This window comes from Hemiscyllium ocellatum, chromosome 6, assembly GCF_020745735.1.
Source record: "Hemiscyllium ocellatum isolate sHemOce1 chromosome 6, sHemOce1.pat.X.cur, whole genome shotgun sequence".
Lineage (NCBI taxonomy): Eukaryota > Metazoa > Chordata > Chondrichthyes > Orectolobiformes > Hemiscylliidae > Hemiscyllium > Hemiscyllium ocellatum.
This window is the reverse complement of record NC_083406.1, coordinates 15,470,946-15,491,066: the sequence shown is the minus strand read 5'-3', so window position 1 is coordinate 15,491,066 and position 20,121 is coordinate 15,470,946. Positions and strand designations below refer to the sequence as shown.

General features: G+C 45.0%; 1 protein-coding gene across 2 annotated transcripts in view; it reads left to right on the top strand.

Annotated features, from left to right (window-relative positions):
- LOC132816367 (collagen alpha-6(IV) chain-like) overlaps positions 1-19,836 on the top strand; it is a 206,216-nt gene extending 186,380 nt beyond the window's left edge. For both annotated transcript variants that reach the window (XM_060825834.1, XM_060825833.1), the window contains 9 exons: positions 4,838-4,963; positions 5,134-5,250; positions 6,218-6,379; positions 7,889-7,987; positions 9,233-9,379; positions 10,613-10,729; positions 11,879-12,070; positions 13,051-13,337; positions 14,918-19,836. In XM_060825834.1, the coding sequence (XP_060681817.1) occupies positions 4,838-4,963; positions 5,134-5,250; positions 6,218-6,379; positions 7,889-7,987; positions 9,233-9,379; positions 10,613-10,729; positions 11,879-12,070; positions 13,051-13,337; positions 14,918-15,178 (1,508 nt within the window). In that variant the 3' untranslated portion in view covers positions 15,179-19,836. The remainder of the gene's footprint in view (positions 1-4,837; positions 4,964-5,133; positions 5,251-6,217; positions 6,380-7,888; positions 7,988-9,232; positions 9,380-10,612; positions 10,730-11,878; positions 12,071-13,050; positions 13,338-14,917) is intronic.
- Positions 19,837-20,121: the final 285 nt, after the last annotated feature.

Genomic DNA, 20,121 nt, shown 5'->3' with positions numbered 1-20,121 from the left:
CTCCCACTGTCAATGTGAGGCCATTCAAAACTACTGACTGTTTTCATCACAAAAACTCCTCTTCAACTAGCACGCACTGTGATCATTGGCCTGTGTTGGCTCTGAGTTAAGCACTTCCTTAAGGTTGGTTTCAATTCCCTCTATGGTCTCACCACTTCCTCTCTCTCTCTCTCTCTCTCTCTCTCTCTCTCGAGCCCTCCAGTCCATGAGCCCTCTGCAATCCTCCCTTTCTGGTGTCTTGAGCATCCTCGATTTTAATCGTTCCACCATACTTTTCATTGCTCTGGAAGTCTCTTGCTAAGACTCTCCATTTCTCCACTCCTCCTCCCGTAGGACACCCTTTAAAACTGAATAACTCTTTGATCAAGTTCATACCTCATTGTGTGGCTCCTGGTGAAATGTTATCTGATTAAAAACCTGTGGGAAACAGTTTGGGATATTTTGTAACTTTAAAAGCTCTTTATAAGCTTTCTAAGTGATTCACTTTGGTAAGAGTTTTTTTTTGTAGATATTTTTATTGAAATTTAACATTTTTGCAAATTTACAAAAATAAACAAAACTCTCAAATACAAACATTGATGTACAATTAAATCATATATACAATAGTCATAATTTAACAAAGAAAAGAGAAAGAAAGAAGACAAAAAAAGAAAAAAAAACGAAAAAAGAAAGAAAAAAAAACTCAACTTTCTACTAATCTAACCTATAACTAACCAGAGTGTATACCTAAGTCTCTTACATGCTCGGAATGTATAAACATCAAATATAATAAAACCCGTATTCGCGCAGGATTCCTCTCCCAAGGGGCCCCGGAGCAGCCCGGTCTGAAATCTTCACTAAATAAAAGCCCTTGTTAGGATAGCCGAAATATCTGCATTTATATAATTCAAAAAGGGCTGCCATATTTTATAAAATAATTCAGTCTTTCGGTGCACCATATTTGTGAGGAAGTCAAGGGGGATATATTCCATAATTAATCTGTGCCAATTTGAAAGTCCAGGGGGGCCCTCAGCCACCCAGTTCACCAAAATATTTTTCCTTGCACAGAAAGAGAGAATAGAAAATAGTCTCTTCCCATGCATATCCAGAGATGAGAGGTTCGAAAAGCCCAAAAGGAGAGATACAGGGTCCACCCTAATTTCCGTTCCTAAAATTTCTGTCAGGGTATTTGCCACTTTAGTCCAGTATCTGCGGATTTTCTGACAAGTCCACAAACAATGTACAAGAGTACCCACCTCTATTTTGCATTTAGGACACATTGGAGATGCTCCTGCCTTAAATTTTGCCAGTCGAGCCGGAGCTATATGGGCCCTATGAAGTATCTTTAGTTGGATAGCCTGAGTTCTGTTACAGATAGCAATTCTTCTAGCATTTTCCCAAATGTCATTCCACATATCCTCAGAGATTTCTAGCCCCAAGTCCTGCTCCCATGTTTTAAGCAGGTCATCCATGTCTCCTGAGACTCCATCATGTAGCAAATGGTATATAGTACTAACGGAGGATGCCCCCGCTGGTCGTAAGACATTACGTTCTCTGTCTGATTTATAAAGACTATCTATTAATGTAGTCTTCCTCTGTATATAATCTCGAACTTGGAAGTATCGAAAGAGATCCCCATTAGGTATTCCGAATTTCAGACGCAGCTGCTCAAAGGACATCAGGATCCCATCTTTAAATAGGTCCCCTAAGCATGAGATGCCCCTGGATCTCCAGAGTTTAAAGGTGGCATCTGTAATCCCCGGTTGGAACACTTTGGTAAGAGTAACAAGAAGATGGAGTACTGAGCTAGTGGTCGGATACTTGGTAGTGTGGATGAGCAGAGGGATCTTGGTGTCCATGTACACAGATCTCTGAAAGTTGCCACCCAGGTAAATAGTGCTGTGAAGAAGGCATGTGGCGTACTGGCTTTTACTGGTAGAGGAATTGAGTTCCGGAGTCCTGAGGTCATGTTGCAGTTGTATAAGACTCTGGTGCGGCCACATCTGGAGTATTGTGTGCAGTTTTGGTCGCCATACTATAGGAAGGATGTGGAGGCACTGGAACGGGTGCAGAGGAGGTTTACCAGGATGTTGCCTGGTATGGTAGGAAGATCGTATGAGGAAAGGCTGAGGCACTTGGGGCTGTTTTCATTGGAGAAAAGAAGGTTTAGGGGTGACTTGATAGAGGTGTACAAGATGATTAGGGGTTTAGATAGGGTTGACCATGAGAACCTTTTTCCACGTATGGAGTCAGCTATTACGAGAGGGCATAGCTTTAAATTAAGGGGTGGTAGGTATAGGACAGATGTTAGGGGTAGATTCTTTACTCAGCGAGTCGTGAGTTCATGGAATGCCCTGCCAGTAACAGTGGTGGACTCTCCCTCTTTATGGGCATTTAAACGGGCATTGGATGGGCATATGGAGGATAGTGGGCTAGTGTAGGTTAGGTGGGCTTGGATCGGTGCAACACCGAGGGCCAAAGGGCCTGTACTGCGCTGTATTTTTCTATGTTCTATGTTCTAAAACCTTTTATGTGGTCGATGTTGCTGCAGGCTCCTGGAGTGGAGCTTCTCAAAACTCCTGCTTTGCACTTTACTGCCCACCCCTCGGACCTCAGGTCAAGGTCCAGTGGGACTCATTGCAAATGCAAGCTGTGAAATTCAGTTCCTTAATATTGGCATCACCAAAACCCAAACCTCTCAGCTGGTCAAATGCCTGCCACGACCAACAGGGGAATAGGGTTGGAGACCTCAGATTACAACTGGATGTTGACCAGATGGGCCAATGGGCAGAGAAGTGGCAGATGGAGTTTAATTCTCATAAATGCGAGATGCTGCATTTTGGGAAAGCAAATCTTAGCAGGACATATACACTTAATGGTAAGGTCCTAGGGATTGTTGCTAAACAAAGAGACCTTGGAGTGCAGGTTCATAGCTCCTTGAAAGTGGAGTCGCAGGTGGATAGGATAGTGAAGAAGGTATTTGGTATGCTTTCCTTTATTGGTCTGAGTTTTGAGTACAGACAGTAATCGGGAGGTCATGTTGCAGCTGTACAGGACATTGGTTAGGCCACTGTTGGAATATTGCGTGCAATTCTGGTCTCCTTCCTATCAGAAAGATGGTGTGAAACTTGAAAGGGTTCAGAAAAGATTTACAAGGATGTTGCCAGGGTTGGAGGATTTGAGCTATAGGGAGAGGCTGAACAGACTGGGGCTGTTTTCCCTGGAGCGTTGGAGGCTGAGGGGTGACGTTATAGAGGTTTACAAAGTTATGAGGGGCATGAAAAGTCTTGTCCCTGGGGTGGGGGAGTCCAGAACTAGAGGGCATAGGTTTAGGGTGAGAGGGAAAAATATAAAAGATACCTCAGGGGCAACTTTTTCACACAGAGGGTGGAACGTGTATGGAATGAGCTGCCAGAGGAAGTGGTGGAGGCTGGTACAATTGCAACATTTAAAAGTCATTTGGATGGGTATATGAATAGGAAGGGTTTGGAGGGATATGGTCCGGGTGCTGGCAGGTGGGACTAGATTGGGTTGGGATATCTGGTCAGCATGGACAGTTTGGACTGAAGAGTCTGTTTCCATGCTGTACATCTCTATGACTCAATTACGTCAAAATTGGTGAGTGGAGGTTAGAGGCTGGAATTAGCTGCCATTGCATATTCGCTGGAGAGACCCCCAGCCTGAGGTACATTCTGAGTATACTGGAGCTGGGTGGGATGGGTACACAAATATTCAGGGTAGGCTTTTCCTCTTAACTGGGAAAAAGTAAGGACTGCAAATGCTGCAGGTCAGAGTCGAGAGCGTGGTGCTGGGAAAGCACAGCCGGTCAGGCAGCATCCGAGGAGCAGGAGAATCGACATTTTGAGCGTAAGTCCTTCGTCGGGAATCATCTTCCTGATGAAGAGCTCACGCTCGAAATGTCGATTCTACACACAGGATGCTGCCTGACCGGCTGTGCTTTTCCAGCATCACACTCTCGACTCATCCTCTTAACCTCCCTCCCCCGTCATGGGAGAAAACATTTTGGGAATAATGTTGCTGCTTTTCTCTAGTTTAACACTTAGAAAACATTTAGAAACGTTAATCCCAGACCAAATGAACACTCACTTGGACAAATGTGGAATAATGAAGAAAAGCCAGCAGAGATTTGTTAAACACCAGTTGTGTTTAACCAAATATGCCACACTGTCGCTCAGTGGTTAGCACTGCTGCCTCACACTGCCAGGGACATGGGTTCGATTCCACCCTCAGGCAACTATCTGTGTTTAATTTGCACATTCTGTCTGTGTCTGCGTGGGATGCGTCTGGGTGCTCTAGTTTCTTCCCATAGTCCAAAGATGTGCAGGTTAGGTGGACTGGCCTGTATTGCCTGTAGTGTTTACAGATGTGCAAGGTATGTGGACTAACCTTGGGAAATGCAGGATTATGGGGGGGGGGGGGTTCTGGGTTCTGGGTTCTGGGTGGGATGCTCTACAGACAGTTGATATGGACTCGATGGGCTGAATGGCCTGCTTCCACGCTTAGAACTCCAATCATTGTATGAAATTGTGTGTGTTGTTTTTAACAAGGTAACAGCAAGTGTGGATGAGAGTCACGAGATAGATGTGGTACACACAGACCTCTATGATTATGGAATGTGGGATAGGATATTTTACATTTAGTTAAACAAGTAACCAAAAATTCAGTACAGTATCAATACTGCACTCCCTCAGTACAGCACTGATGTATTAACCTGAGCTAATGGGTGAAGCTGAAATCTACCTTGTTCTAACTCTGAAGGTAGAACTGCAAATATGACAAGTTGACATTGAACATTAAACAATGAGTGGAGTGTGTAATATTGTTCTTTTATGAACAGGTCTAAATGCGAGAGGAACTCCAGGTCAAACTGGTCACCAGGGTGAGAAAGGGGAGAGAGGGATACCCAATACCCGACCAGGGGAACCAGGGCTACCAGGGGGAGTTGGTCCCATAGGTGATGTCGGTAAGTGTTGGTTCAAACCATTTATGTGTTGAATGATCTAAAGACTCTTCACACCAACCTTCCTGCTCATTCCTATCACAGATACCATGTAAAACTGTTTGATGAGTTCTGATGCTAATACTGAATGAATCCTCTGCAGACACTTACTATGGATTTATCATTTACTTCAGGTGAACCAGGTCTTGTTGGCTCAATGGGACCTCCAGGTGATCCAGGGCCTGTGATCCCTTCGAACAAACCAGGAAAAGCAGGTGATCCAGGGCCAAAAGGATATGACGGTCCACAAGGTAAGTTAGATCCCTGACTGACCGTGATTAGTTAGGATTCTAACCAGGTCACCACAAAAGGTCAGAATGTGCTCTGAGTGGTCAGAAAGCTTCATTGAAACATAGAATCCCTACAGTGTGGAAACAGGCCCTTTGGCCCAATGGGTCCACACCGACCCTCTGAAGGGCAACCCACCCAGACCCAATCCCGTACCCCACTATCTCACATTTACCCCTGACTAATACACCTAACCTACACATCTCTGAAAACTAGGGGCAATTTAGCATGGCCAATCCACCTAACCTGCACATCTTTGGACTGTGGGAGGAAACCAGGGGAAACCCACACAGACATGGGGAGAATGTGCAAACTCCACACAGACAGTCGCCTGAGGCGGGAATCGAACCTGGGTTGATGGCATTGTGAGGCAGTAGTGCTAACCACTGAGCCACCATGCCACCCTTACAGTGAATGTTTTGAGACTGTAGAGACAAACCATGGATTATGAATCATAGAACTATCAACATTTACTGACATTAGAGTGAGTGCCAAATGTTTGTGTTGAAAACTCAGGCACTGCTGGCAGAGAGTGGGCGGCACTGTGGCACAGTGGTTAGCACTGCTGCCTCACAGCGCCTGTAGACCCGGGTTCAATTCCCACCTCAGGCGACTGACTGTGTGGAGTTTGCACGTACTCCCTGTGTCTGCGTGGGTTTCCTCCGGGTACTCTGGTTTCCTCCCACAATCCAAAGATGTGCAGGTCAGGTGAATTGGCCATGCTAAATTGCCTGTTGTGTTAGGTAAGGGGTAAATGTAGGGGTATGGGTGTGTTGCGCTTCGGCGAGTCGGTGTGGACTTGTTGGGCTGAAGGGCCTGTTTCTACACTGTAATGTAATCTAATAATCATGACTGAAGAGTTTGAGTCAATGAGGGGCCGTATGGCTGAGGTAGCAAAGATGTTTAATTTTGTCCTGGGCTTTCTTGCAGGCTACCCTGGTCAACCGGGTCCCTTTGGCAGGTTGGGACAACCTGGAAACAAGGGTGAGATAGGGAATCCAGGTGCATCTGGCTTCATAGGATCACTAGGGATCCACGGTGAGAAGGGAACTTCTGGTCTTCCAGGTATCAATGGCATTCCTGGAATTAAAGGCAAGTCTGACATCTCTTACAAAATATAAAAAAGTAGATTGCTCTTTTGTGGGAGATTGTATCAAACTAGTTGTTACATAACGTCGTTATTAAAACACAGGGAAATGGAATGTTTGCAAGGCAATGGATTTGATTGGATTGGTTGGTATGACCCTCATTGCTCACCTGTTAATGTCCTGACTGCTTTCATTTACAATACCATCAATAAATCTGACTATTCAGCATGTTGCATAATGGTTTGCAAATACAATTCCCTTTCTTCTTCCCAAATCCAGTTTCACCCCCTCCTATAGTCTTCTACAGATTAGCCATGTTCTGGGTCAGAGACATGGCTCTGCATTGCTAATTCTCCTCCCATGCTCCCCAACATGTTCCTCACGAAGAGTCTGCGATGGATCAGTTTCCCCTCTGGTATCTCAACAAACCTGGTGTTGTGGTACATACTTGGGCAGTATTTAATACACTGCCATCAATGGTGAGGATCCTTAAAATTCTTGTGTAGGCCTCCAGTTGCCTTATCTCCCACCTCCAACCCATCTATTTAGGGAATCATGGAAGCCAATGGGGAGGGAGCACCCACTGGGTCCCTCTGCTATGGCATCAGGTGGCAGAGACATGTTTTGGTACCTCTGTCACTGACCCTGTGTCCAGATGTAGAAATCCCCCCTGCCTTCACCTCGACCTCTCAAATGCCTGGTGTCCCTTCCCCATTGCAAGACCCTGGGCTTAGAGTTCTGGTCCTTAGATCAGTAAATGGTTTTACTCCCTCTATGTGGCACAGCAGATATTTTCTAATCAAAGTCTTCAGAGGTGTTTTGTTTGCAAGGGTTCCATTGGATTGGTTGGTAGCACCCCATTGGTCACCTGTTAATGTCCTGACTATATTCCGTTCCAATACCTTCAATAAATCTGAATATTGAACATCTAGCATAATGGTTTCCAAACACAATTCCCTTTCTCCTTCCCAAATCCAGTTTCTCCCCCTCCTACAGTCTTCCACAGATTAGCCACATTCATGGGAAATCCATGGTGTGGACTTGAACCCACACCACTCTCCAGAGGTAAGGACACTACCACCCATGCCAGAAGGGCTCTCTACTGCTGATCAATGAATTTGAGGAATGGAAGTCTCATACCTAGTAAACCAGAGTTAATTTGTTACATGATACCGGATACATTCACCATTATCAGGAAAATCCATCTATAGTGATTATAATGAGCTCAGCCTGACAGACCTCATAGAATATGAGTTCCCATTGTGGGGCTGTATACCTGGTTCAATCAGGGAGTCCTGGCTGACAGATATAAACAGGAGCGTCAGTGGTTTTGTTCACTGAAAGCTGGCTCTTAGGGAGCTGGATCAGTGTCATGTACTGTTCACATGTAAATTAAGGGTGACCCGGTGATGGGATACCAGCCTCTGTGGAGTTATTGCACCATTATATTGAGGTTCTATATTATCATCAAAGTATGTGTAACTTATTTTTTAAAATATATGTATGTTGAAAGGTCAAAGAGGTGACCAGGGTATAATGGGTTACCCTGGGAAAGCTGGACCACAAGGAGACCCTGGAGTTCCTGGACAGAAAGGTTCAGTGGGTCTCGCTGGTAAGTGAAGCCTTTTCTCTCTCTGATCTGCACATTGCCGGCCTCATGTGACGCAGCTAGTACCGACGTTTGCTAATAAACAAGATAGACCGCCCCCCTCTGCACCAATCACGTGTTTGCGTACAATTAATTCTTCTACAATGCGATAGTTATGTTCTTGAGCAGCCCTGCATTATAAAAAAATCACTCTTTAGAAACAGTGCCTAAAGTGTTGGTGCTGCAATTGCATTTCAGCCAACACGTGATTTAAAACTTCACGCTTTAGGAACAGCGTCCTCAGTTCGTCAATCGTGTGAATTTGCTTTGACAAAATGCGTATTATAGCAGAATGACCTGTGCATGAGGGGACTGTCCCAAATCTGTCAGACTGCCTTAGAATATGGCAGGACACATAGCAGGATGGGTACTCATCCAAACATAACAGGTTCCATTTTGATTCCAACCTGATACTCCGCCCCTCACTAGGAATCTGGGATCAGTCAATCATCCTTTACTTCTCTCAATGGTCATCTCTACGGTAATATCTTCGCGACAGAATCCTAACTTTCTGACTCTGCGCTGCATATTGATTTTTTTTTTCCCCATTTTTGACATTTCTGGGAAAGTCCAATGTCTGCTGAGGATGATGGTGGGGAGATTCTGGAGGGAGTTCTGGTGAACCTTCACAAAATATTTACACATGAAAGCTTTATCACAAACCCCAGCCATTCAGCCCAAGGATGGTAAGCCAGGCAATACTTCACCTCTTGGTAAAATAGGGCCGAATGGCCTCGATTTGTTCCTGCTATCCTTTCCCAACAAGTTTCAGATTTCCAAATCCCGACCCGGCATCATATGGTTTCAGTTGTTTAATGCCCAGCTCCTTAAGGAAGATGCAACTTTAAGGCACTGTGGAAGTCTGATAGAACAGACATTTCAAGACTTCCAGAAGACATTTGAAAAAGTTCCACATGAAAGACCATGAGTTGCACCCAAACATTGTGAGGATTCAGACTAAATCCTGGGAATGCCCACTGACCTAGACAAAACGTAGAAAACACCGAATCAATCCGAATGGGTGGAAATGCAGAGAGCCTCAGTGTTGGATTGGTGTTGGTTATAATTCACATCACACTCAGGGCAATGTAGTCAGATTCTGCAGATGCACCAGACTGGGAGAGCTTGTGGTCTGGGGGCAGAAAGCTCAGTGTATGTTAAAAGTGCTCTGTGTTTGCTAATTCTCTCATTGATTTGAATGGGTTGCAGGTTTATTGGGATTGCCTGGCCCACAGGGACCAGCTCCTTCTCCCCAACCATTCACTGCACCGCGGGGAGCTGATGGCGCCCCAGGAAATCCTGGGCAGCGTGGATTTCGAGGGGACCCAGGTCCAAAGGGGGTTCCTGGGGATGAAGGTGAGAGTGCAAACATCTGTTTAGTTTCATTCTTCCACAGGTAATTGAGAAAACACATGGTATTTCTGGAGCAGTGCAACTGGATTAGCAGAAAGACACCTCATCCTGTACTATCCTGCCTGACAACATTGTGTGAGCACTTTCACACACATACATGCACACGCACACATATACATATATACATACGTACACATGGACATGGAGTCATAGAGATGTACAGCACGAAAACACACCCTTCGGTCCAACTCATCCATGCTGACCAGATATCCTAAATTAATGTAGCCCTGTTTTCCAGCACTTGGCCTATTTCCCTCTAAACCCTTGCTATTCATATACCCATCCAGATGCCTTTCAAATATTGTAATTGGATCACCTGTGCACATGCAAGAATACATACACACACGTACACGTGTACACACATATGTACACATGTATACACACGTACATGTGCACACAGGCGTACCTGTAAGAACATACACACATGTACACATATATGCACACACAATGTATCTGGGCAGCACAGTGGCACAGTGGTTAGCACTGCTGCCTCACAGCGCCTGAGATCCGGGTTCAATTCCCGCCTCAGGCGACTGACTGTGTGGAGTTTGCACGTTCTCCCCGTGTCTGCGTGGGTTTCCTCCGGGTGCTCCGGTTTCCTCCCACAGTCCAAAGATGTGCGGGTCAGGTGAATTGGCCACGCTAAATTGCCCGTAGTGTTAGGTAAGGGGTAAATGTAGGGGTATGGGTGAGTTGCGCTTCGGTGGGTTGGTGTGGACTTGTTGGGCCGAAGGGCCTGTTTCCACACTGTAATCTAATATGCACACACGCAAATAAACATGTTCACCCACACACACATATGCAAGGAGATAAGCCACTAACACCTTCTTCGCAGGAACTAGGAATGAGAAAAAAGATGATCACTCTGTTGTTGCCATTTGTGGGATCTTGCTGTGCACAAATTGGCCATGTCCTTGTGTTACAAGAATGCACTCCCTTGTAAATGTACTGTAAATGGCTGTGAAAAAAACCACCGAGATCCCAGTGTGGTGGAGGTGCTATAGAAAGACCAGTTTTTTTCTCGCTTTCATGTCAAACCTTAATTGCAGACGACAAGCTGGAGAAGGCCAAGTGTGAGAACAAACGCTGCTCATGTTGAACCTTGTTGTGAGACTGATTCTGGGCCTGAGAGTCTGTTTAAATCTCTCCGGCTGTGTGTTGTGTTTCTCTGCACAGGTGTGAAGGGCCCTCCGGGTAAACCAGGAATCCCTGGGCTCACTGGCTCCCCAGGAAGAATAGGCCCCAGAGGTGAAGCAGGTCCAGTCGGACAACAAGGATCTTTGGGATTTAAAGGTACAAGGCCTTTGTCTGTAGCACACCCTGAGTGAGGGGAAGGGGATGGAGGTTAGGGAAATCAGAGGCCCAACCTGTGTGACGAGGCAGTGCCATCCAGTCTCACACCCACCCAGGTCACAGCATCACTAAAGAAATGTTCAAAAGCACCCGTCCCTCCCTGACCTCAAAACCCTTTCCCGCAGTGCTCTCATTCTCAAAGATCCAAATGCTGAAAATGTGAAAACTCCACAAATCACGCTGGAATTTCTCAGCTGTGTCTGTAGAGAGTGAGAAGGAGTTGACCCTTTCAGGTCAGTGACCTTCCATCAAAACGGAGGTGGAGGGGTTAATGTATTCACTGTTCAGCCACTTGGGTGTGCAGCACCTCAAAGGACGAAGGACCCCCAGGCTTATTCCTGGTAACCATGGTGCTCTGAGAAAACAGCACATGCACAGTAATAACATTCTACAGGGAGCTACTGCTGGAACAGTGAGTGTGTGTCTATGTGAGTGCGTGTCTGTGTGAGTGTGTGAGAGAGGAGTGCGAAGGTGTGTCTGTTTGTGTGTGAGAGAGTGTGTGTCTCTCTGTGTGTGATTGTATGAGAGAATAAGTGAGTCTATTTGAGTGTGTCCTTGTGTGTGTGAGGGAGACTGTGTCTGTATATGCGTGTGTGTGAGAGAACGAGTGCAAGTGTGTGTTTGTGTGTGAGAGGAGTGCGAGCGTCTGTCTGTGTGTGTGTGTGAGAGAGAGGGGGCGAGTGCAAATATGTATGTGTGAGGGAGAGAGGAATGTGAGTGTATGTCTGTGTGTGTGTGAGAAAGAGAAGGGGGAGTGCAAGTATGTGTGAGAGAGAGGAGTGTGAGTGTATGTGTGTGAGACAGACTGTGTGTCTGTGTGTAAGTGTAGGTATGTGAGAGAAGGTGTGCTAGTGTGCGTCTGTGTGAGAGAGTGTGTGTGTGGGTGGGTGGGTGGGTGGGTGGTTGTGAAGTGAGCTTTGGAGATGGAGGGTGATGAGAAAATCACAAAGAAGATTGTGTGATTGTGAAGGAGAGAGTTGATTCACATCCTCTCCTTAAAACATCCCATCACTGGTCCAAATATAATTGTTTTAGACATATTTTATCTGCATTGAACGGTAGATGCTGACATTTTGCTTTGTTCTGTAGGTGTCCCTGGCACCCAAGGGGTACGCGGGATGGAAGGTATGCCAGGCCGAAGTGTCAGTGTTGGATACCTCTTGGTTAAACACAGTCAGTCGCAGGAAATCCCACCGTGTCCGCTTGGAATGAACAAACTCTGGGATGGATACAGTCTGTTATTTGTGGAAGGACAGGAAAAAGCTCACAATCAGGATCTGGGTGGGTTATAAAATAATAATGTCAGACTTCTGAACATTGATCCCTGTTTTCACATCGTTTCCCCCCTCTCTTGTACAGGCTTACGAATGAGAAACGGGACTACAATAACCACATTTCAGCTACAGTTTAAATTTACCATGGTCTTTATAATTTTTACAATTCTATGGGGAGGTTTTAAGTCCTCATCCTCGCTCAGAATGTGGTTTTATTAAAATCCTTGTGAACAGACAGAAGTTTGATTTAACTTCTTAGAATTAGCATTAAATATGCCTAAGTACTCACTCGCTTCAACGCTCCATCGGTTCTGACATTCTCTCACTGCAGCTCTCCCTCGGTACTGACACTCCCTCACTGCAGTTCTCCCTGGGCGCTGACACTCCCTCACTGCAGTTCTCCCTGGGCGCTGACACTCCCTCACTGCAGTTCTCCCTGGGCACTGACACTCCCTCACTGCAGTTCTCCCTGGGCGCTGACACTCCCTCACTGCAGTTCTCCCTGGGCGCTGACACTCCCTCACTGCAGTTCTCCCTGGGCGCTGACACTCCCTCACTGCAGTTCTCCCTGGGCACTGACACTCCCTCACTGCATTGACACTCTCTCCGTATTGATTCTAACAATAAACTGCTCCTTCAACATGTTCCCTGTAACTATATCACTATCTCTGGACTGCTCCCCCCTCACTTACAGTTCAACACTCACTGAGTACTACAGTGGTGGGGTGTTGGTGTGCTTTCTGTGCTGAACTCTCTGCAATGGGATTTGAACTCAGGACCAGACTTGAGGACTGGTGTATTACTGCTGAGCCATTATTTGATTGGGATAGGAACACAATTATGTTCTGAATGTGTCAGAGCTCAGTTGTGAGAATGGAAGTTGGAGAAAGCGAATGTCGGGGATTGTCAGTGTCCGAGTGGATGTGGTAAATGTGATAGCGGGTTTTGCTCAGTATGTATGTTCATTCTGGCTGTTTCACTCTCCAGGGCTGGCTGGATCGTGTATGCCAAGGTTCAGTACAATACCCTTTGTGTACTGTAACATCAATAATGTTTGCTACTTTGCAAGCCGAAATGACAAGTCTTATTGGTTGTCTACCAATGCTCCGATTCCAATGATGCCTGTGGCTGATGCCGAAATCAAACAGTACATCAGCCGGTGCTCAGTGTGTGAGGCTCCGTCTCTGGCAGTCGCTGTTCACAGCCAGGACATCACAATTCCAATGTGCCCCACTGGGTGGCGCAGTCTGTGGATTGGTTACTCTTTTCTAATGGTAAGATTTTACATAATTTCAATGCGCCACATATCTCCGATGTTTGGGACGGGCAGTGTTGACTCATAATTTCATAGCACGTTTGGTTCATTATATCTATCCTGGCTGTTTGAAAGAGCTAAATGGGAGGCGCTGCATTTTGGAAAGGCAAATCAGGGCAAGACTTGTAGAGAGTCATAGAGATGTACAGCATAGAAGCAGACCCTTCGGTCCAACTCGTCTATGCCAAGCACATATCCTAACCTAATCTAGTCCCATTGGCCGGCATTTGGCCCATATCCCTCTAAACCCTTCCTATTCATATAACCATCCAGCTGCCTTTTAAATGTTAAAAATGACACAACACCAGGTTATAGTCCAACAGGTTTATTTGGAAGCACTAGCTTTCGGGTGCTGCTCCTTCATCAGGTGGTGGTCATCACAACCACCTGAAGGAGCGTCGCTCCGAAAGCTAGTGCTTCCAAATAAACCTGTTGGACTATAACCTGGTGTTGTGTCATTTTTAACTTTGTCCACCCCAGTCCAACACCGGCATCTCCAAATCATTTTAAATGTTGTAATTGTACCAGCCTCCACCACTTTCTCTGGCAGGCATTCCATACATGTATCACCCTCTGCGTGAAAAGTTGCCCCTTAAATCCCTTTTATATCTTTCCCCTCTCACCCTAAAGATATGCCCTCTAGTTCTGGACTCCCCCAGAGGAAGGGGAGAGGAAAAAGATATAAAAGGGACCTAAGGGGCAACGTTTTCATGGAGAGGGTGGTGAGTGGATGGAAAGAGCTGCCAGAGGAAGTGGTGGAGATTGATAGAATATTTAAATGACACCGCTTAAAAGATGGGTATATGAATAGGAAGGGTTTAGAGGGATAGGGGCCAAATGCTTGCAAATGGGACTAGATCAGTTTTGAATATCCGGTTGCCATGGATGAGTCAGACCAAAGGGTCTGTTTCCATGCTGTACATCTCTATGACTCTAGATCCACAGCCTCTGCACTTCCCCATGGTCCTGTAAATTAATTACCTATCGAAATACCATTTAACTTTGCTAATACTACCCTTTCAGCCATTGCATTCTCAACCGAGATAAGAAAATTGCTTTTACCCTCTGGTTAAAATCATCTTATACGTGTGACCATCCTGTCACCGGAAGCAGTTTTTTTTTCCTGGCTTTATCAAAGTCTTTATAATTTTAAACAGATTGTCAAATCCCCCTTGACCTTCTCCACACTAAGGAGAACAGTTCCAGCTTTGAGGGTCCACATGTAAATCCCTCAGCCCTAGACCCAGTCTCGGGAATCTTCTCTGTTCCCACTTCAGTGCTCCAGGTTGTATTTCCCAGCTTTGGCCACTTGGAACAAGAAATGTAATACATTTACAGATGGCAGCCAGAGCTGGGGTCACCTAGAATGAGCCATAGGTGAGCTGGTATTCAGCTTACTCAATTGCAGACTGCATTTCTTCAACAGGAAGAGATCCTTACACGAAAGGAGCTGATCATTAACTACTGGAGGTGGCTATTTTCTGTGAAATTATTAGTCTATGATTGAGGTTAATGAATATTCTGTACTTTCCCTTCCAGCACACAGCTGCAGGCAGTGAAGGTGGTGGTCAGTCCTTGGTGTCACCAGGCAGCTGCCTGGAGGATTTCCGAACCACTCCTTTTGTGGAATGCAATGGTGCTCGCGGCACGTGCCATTACTTCGCCAACAAGCACAGTTTCTGGCTATCGACTGTTGACCCCAGCCAGCAGTTTAAGGAGCAGCCCGTCCCTGACACTCTGAAGGCAGGACAGCTTCTAACCCGAGTCGGGCGGTGCCAAGTCTGCATGAAGAATTTATAACAAACACCACCCCCTGCAATAAATAATCAATCACTCGCACCCTCAGGAATCCAAAGGGTAAAGGCAACAATGTTATGGACAGGAAAAAACTGGCAATCCAAGTTAAATTGAACTAGGAACCTCAAACACAGATAATATCTGACAAGCCCGTTACATAAATTGCCCATTGGAGAGACCCTGGCAAGCACATTTAAATTCATTAATGCACTAAATCCAGCTTATTCTCTTTCAGGCTTAGCACTAAAACAAAAACTAATATAATGCAATTTGAGGTTCACCAGCCAAGCCCTGGTCACAGAAGTGCAGGGATGAGAAATTTCTGCCCTTTGGCAGAATTCCACCTTCTTCATGCAGGTCTGCCCCTGAAGAATTTTTCCCATTCTGGCCCAGGGAAAAAAAAAATGTCACTCAGCTCCTACCTCTTTATTCTGCAACTAATCTGACTCATTTGCTGGGACTGGGGAAGGTAGAGGCTACACTTATGCAGCTGCCACTCCTGTGGCCTTCCGACACTGGGGTATCTGCCTGGTACTGCCTGCACCGCAGGAGACTATCACCAAGGCCGAAGGGCTGGGATTCAGGTGTAGAGTGGAAAGTACAGACTACACGTTAGGATCGAGGCTGTGGCTGGGTGGAGGAGTGGGACAAGAATGTAAAGAGCTTGCAGAACAACAGTTGAACTTGTGCTGTGACTCTATTGAGCTGTCTGTAAGGTGGAAGTAGTGTATGTCTTATGATGTCTCATAGCTACAGCAAGCCAGGAGGCTGATTAATATAGTATTGCATTTCTATCTCAAACATCCCCCTTTAGACACAAAAAGAATTCTATATATTATTATTTACATAACTGACTCTGCACAACTATTCTCATATATTAGCGGTTCATTATTCTCATTAGGCCTTGCACATTTCAGCCAGTCTTTGTATCACGTCAATCCCTTTGTAGTATTTGTTCATCTGAGTCCTGTTCCTTCTCTGGGGAATGTCGTCCTGTTGTCACTTGTTGTTGCAGTATTTGTTGTTCTGTTTCTGGAGTTGAAGGTTGGTCTGTATGGATGGTGTGGGTGATCTGATTGGCTGCCTGCAGTATCGGAACAGCTTCCCCATTGGTGCCTGTGCTTGCAATGGTGTTGTGGGGCGCTCACTTCTGTCACGTTGGCAGTTGCTCTACACAGATGCCCAGCTGCCAATTTGGCCAACTCTTGTTGAACACTGAAAGTTTGGACACTGAAGGTTTGGCAGTTTTGTGAAAATGAAATATGGCTTTTCGCAATATCCCTTTGATTTTGTCACTTCAATCTTCTTCTGGTTTCAGTAGCTTTTATTTTTAAATTGGAAAAGTAGCTTGGGTTCAGCCTGAGTGTTTCTACTAGATTTCTTTCCATGCCTTCTATCGGTATGCATTTCCGCTCTGTGCCCAATGTTTTTATGAATCCGATGGGAATTCTCACTGCTGCCTCAGCCTTTCCACTTGACCGGGGTTAATTATCCAGATGATATATAGTGTTACATTTCCTAATCCTTTATGAAATGACAGAATTCTTGACTCAAACTGATGGCCATTGTCGCTCTCCACAATGTTTGAAATGGTGGTGAATGTGCACACGATGCTCATTCCTGATGAAGGGCTCATACCTAAAACGTCCATTCTCCTGCTTCTCAGATGCTGCCTGACCTGCTGTGCTTTTCCAGCACTACACTCTCGACTCTGATCTCCAACATCTGCAGTCCTCACTTTTGCATACAATGTTTGAAATGCCCTAACAACCAAGTGTACTATTAGGCATTGACAGTCTCATGGTGCTCATGGGAGGTAGACTAGCTGACTTCAAAAAGTAGCCAGAATAAAAGTCTACAGTGACATGATAATAGATCCTGGGAGACTGATGACATCTACTTGCAGCTTCACCTGGGAACTTCTAGGTCATCAGCTTGCTTAGCTTGGTACTCATCAGTCAGCACAGTGGCTGATATAGTTCTTGATTTCATTGCTTCTGTTCAGGCAGCAGAGCCCTTTGCTTATCTTCCTCAGACTCAAATTCCTTGGTAGTTTGCATGGATTTGCTTTAGCATCTCTCCTCTCATCTTCCTTGGCGATAATGATTCTATTTCCTTTGTATAATAGTCTGGAAATTCATTTCTCTATTTCCAGTTCTTGTGACCACAGTGATGTTCTCGGTATGTCTGGGCCATCCTTCCATCATTTACATGTCACAACATTTGGAGAGTTACATCTTGTTGGGTAGTTTGCTTGATTTGAGTGAGGCACCATTGGATTCAATTTCAAATTCAATTGATGACTTCCAGAACAAGTTGAGTTGGATCTGGAAGATTTCACAATCTGTAACATCCTCTACATCTTTATAGGGATTGCAGCTCAGAAAACATGTGGGAGATTTACACTTGTTTCCCTTACTCTGAATATGAAGATATAAAAGTAAGTCTTTGCAGATGTTTGCAACAGATAGTAATGACTTAAGGAAAGTGCTTTGTGGTCAAACTAGACTGTCACATTGTCGATTGAGGGACATATTGATGAAAGTGTGCATAAGCAACAACAATAGCCAGGTACGGATTCTTAATCGGAGTGTAGTGTCATTTCATTTCAGTTCATTTGTGTTAACAGACTGAATGCAGTGCAACCAGTTGTTCTTATTGCGTCGAGGTGTTCCTATTCCTGTCTTGCTGGCATCACATGATGGGGTAACTTTACCATTTATATCATTGTATTTCAGCATTGGCATTGCCATCACTCATTATTTGACTCTAGTGAACGCTGCTTCTTATTCTGTGCCCAACCAGCATCTATGAAACTGAGTCAGCGTTCAAACTCCAACAACAAATGTGTAATAACTTTGCTAAGTAGTTAACAAATCCAAAGGGAAAAAAAGTTTACATCTGTGGATCGCTTCATTACTGCTACAACTATGTGGGATCCAGGTGAAGGTCTTTGCTGACAGTTCACAACCTTTGTGTTTGATTTTGGGCTTTTTCGGGGGGCGGGGGGTGCAATTTTTTTTCTCTAGTTCACCTTCAGATTCATCTGGTAGACTCTGTCCAGCAGCCACAGTGGCTTCTTCAATTATATCTTGGCAACCAATAAACTAGCAGATCACTGATGTGATTTCCACAGTGGGAATATTCACAAACAACAATCGAATGCCAAGTGGCACACGCAGCCATCTATCTCTCCCAAATAACACCCAGAACATAGTTAAAAAACTTTAATGACTACAGCTTTATTTTCCAGCTCTTAATTTCTGGCTTTCCAGTTAATCTTGGAGCTTCTTGGCAGATGCTGAATTAGTTTTATACTGCCATCAACTCTGTGATAATATTCTTGTAGAATACATCTGAAAACTAGAATCTTCAGTTGATAACTCTCCTGTGGCCATCTGTGTCTGCTTATGTGCTTTCAATATGATTTAGCTTCTTGCAGTGTGAACATTGCTATCCCCATGTTGGATATGCCTTTGTGTTACCCTTTTGTCCATGAATCCTTTGGCCCACAACATCTATCAGCATAATGCAAGGCCTGCTTTTGCTATGAACATGCTCTAACTGCTGGTTTATAACCTCAGTGCACCTGCAAGTGTTGATCCCTTTCCTTCAGGTAAGTTTATCCTCTCTCAATAGACATGCTCTCACCGTAGGCCAAGTAGAATCTTGTCTTCTATTAGGTCATCTTTTAAATACACAGTCACAGTATCCTGTAAGCTGCATTATTGCAGTTTCTAACAAACAATAGCTTGTTTTATAACTTGGGCTCAAAAATTACAAACAATATACATAGAGTTACATTCATTTGGGAACTCAAAGCATGCCTTAGAGATCTTCAAAATTGGTCTTCCACCCCTCCAGTTCTTTGGAGAAATTTTGGCTGATCTACACATTGGGTTGTTCAAGAAAAAAGTTTCACACAGCCCTCAATGGCAAATGTGTAGCTACTCGGTGCTGTTCTGGCTTGTTAATTAGATCTGTCAAAGTCTAATCACTTTACCATTGAGTTGGCAGTTTTTCTACTCCTAGTTTCGTGTCACTTTGACTGGCCCCAGGAAAGGAAAGTCCGTAGTCATCCGTAGTCCGTAATTCAGTGACAGCCGTCTGCTTCTTTGTTCCTGTTTAGAGCTTTCAGCAATTCTGAAACATTCCTGTGTTCCAATTTCAGTAGTGGTGCTTCTGTACAGTTCTCCGTCATAGTCACAGCCCACTTCTGATAATATATTATGAGCTCTAAGTGTCTTTATTGGAGCTAGCTGTCAGATGGGAGAGTGCCTCGTGGTAGCACTCACATGATTACAGCAAGGCCTGTTTTTATACAGCATTGCATTTCCATACCAAATGAGAAGTAGGAATGGGACAGGGGCCTGGGATTCACACAGGGTGGAGGCGGGGCAGGCAAGATCTTAGTCGAGGGCTCAATGATCTACCTCGGTATCCCAGCTAACAGGACTGAGGCCTGACAGCTAAGATGCAGGAGGGGACAATGAGACATGTGATCCAGGAGGGTCCGAGGCCACCTCCCTCCCGTGATCAGTCACTATTTCATAAAGGTTCAGGATAGGAATCTGAACTATTTCCCCTTTACCCATCATCATTATTGCTGCCTTTCGACTGCAGTCTGTACAGGGGAGAGGGGTGTTAAAATATCCAGGTTTGTGGGCTGGTGGGGGGGAGGAAGAGAAGGGGGTTGGGAAAGAGGAGGGGGCTTCACAGGTTTCTGTCACCATGGAATGTGGAGAGTTTGGCTGAAACCTACAGGAGCACATAAAATAAGAACATCTCTGCACTGTTGCTTTAAAACACTGACTTTCATATTTATCTTGTGTACTATACTATAAGTTGATCTCGAATATGCAAACTTCAATAATAATACACCAGCTGTTACTACACTGCTTTATTGCTGTTTTGTTTTTGCTGGAGTTATGGGTCATATTAATTTT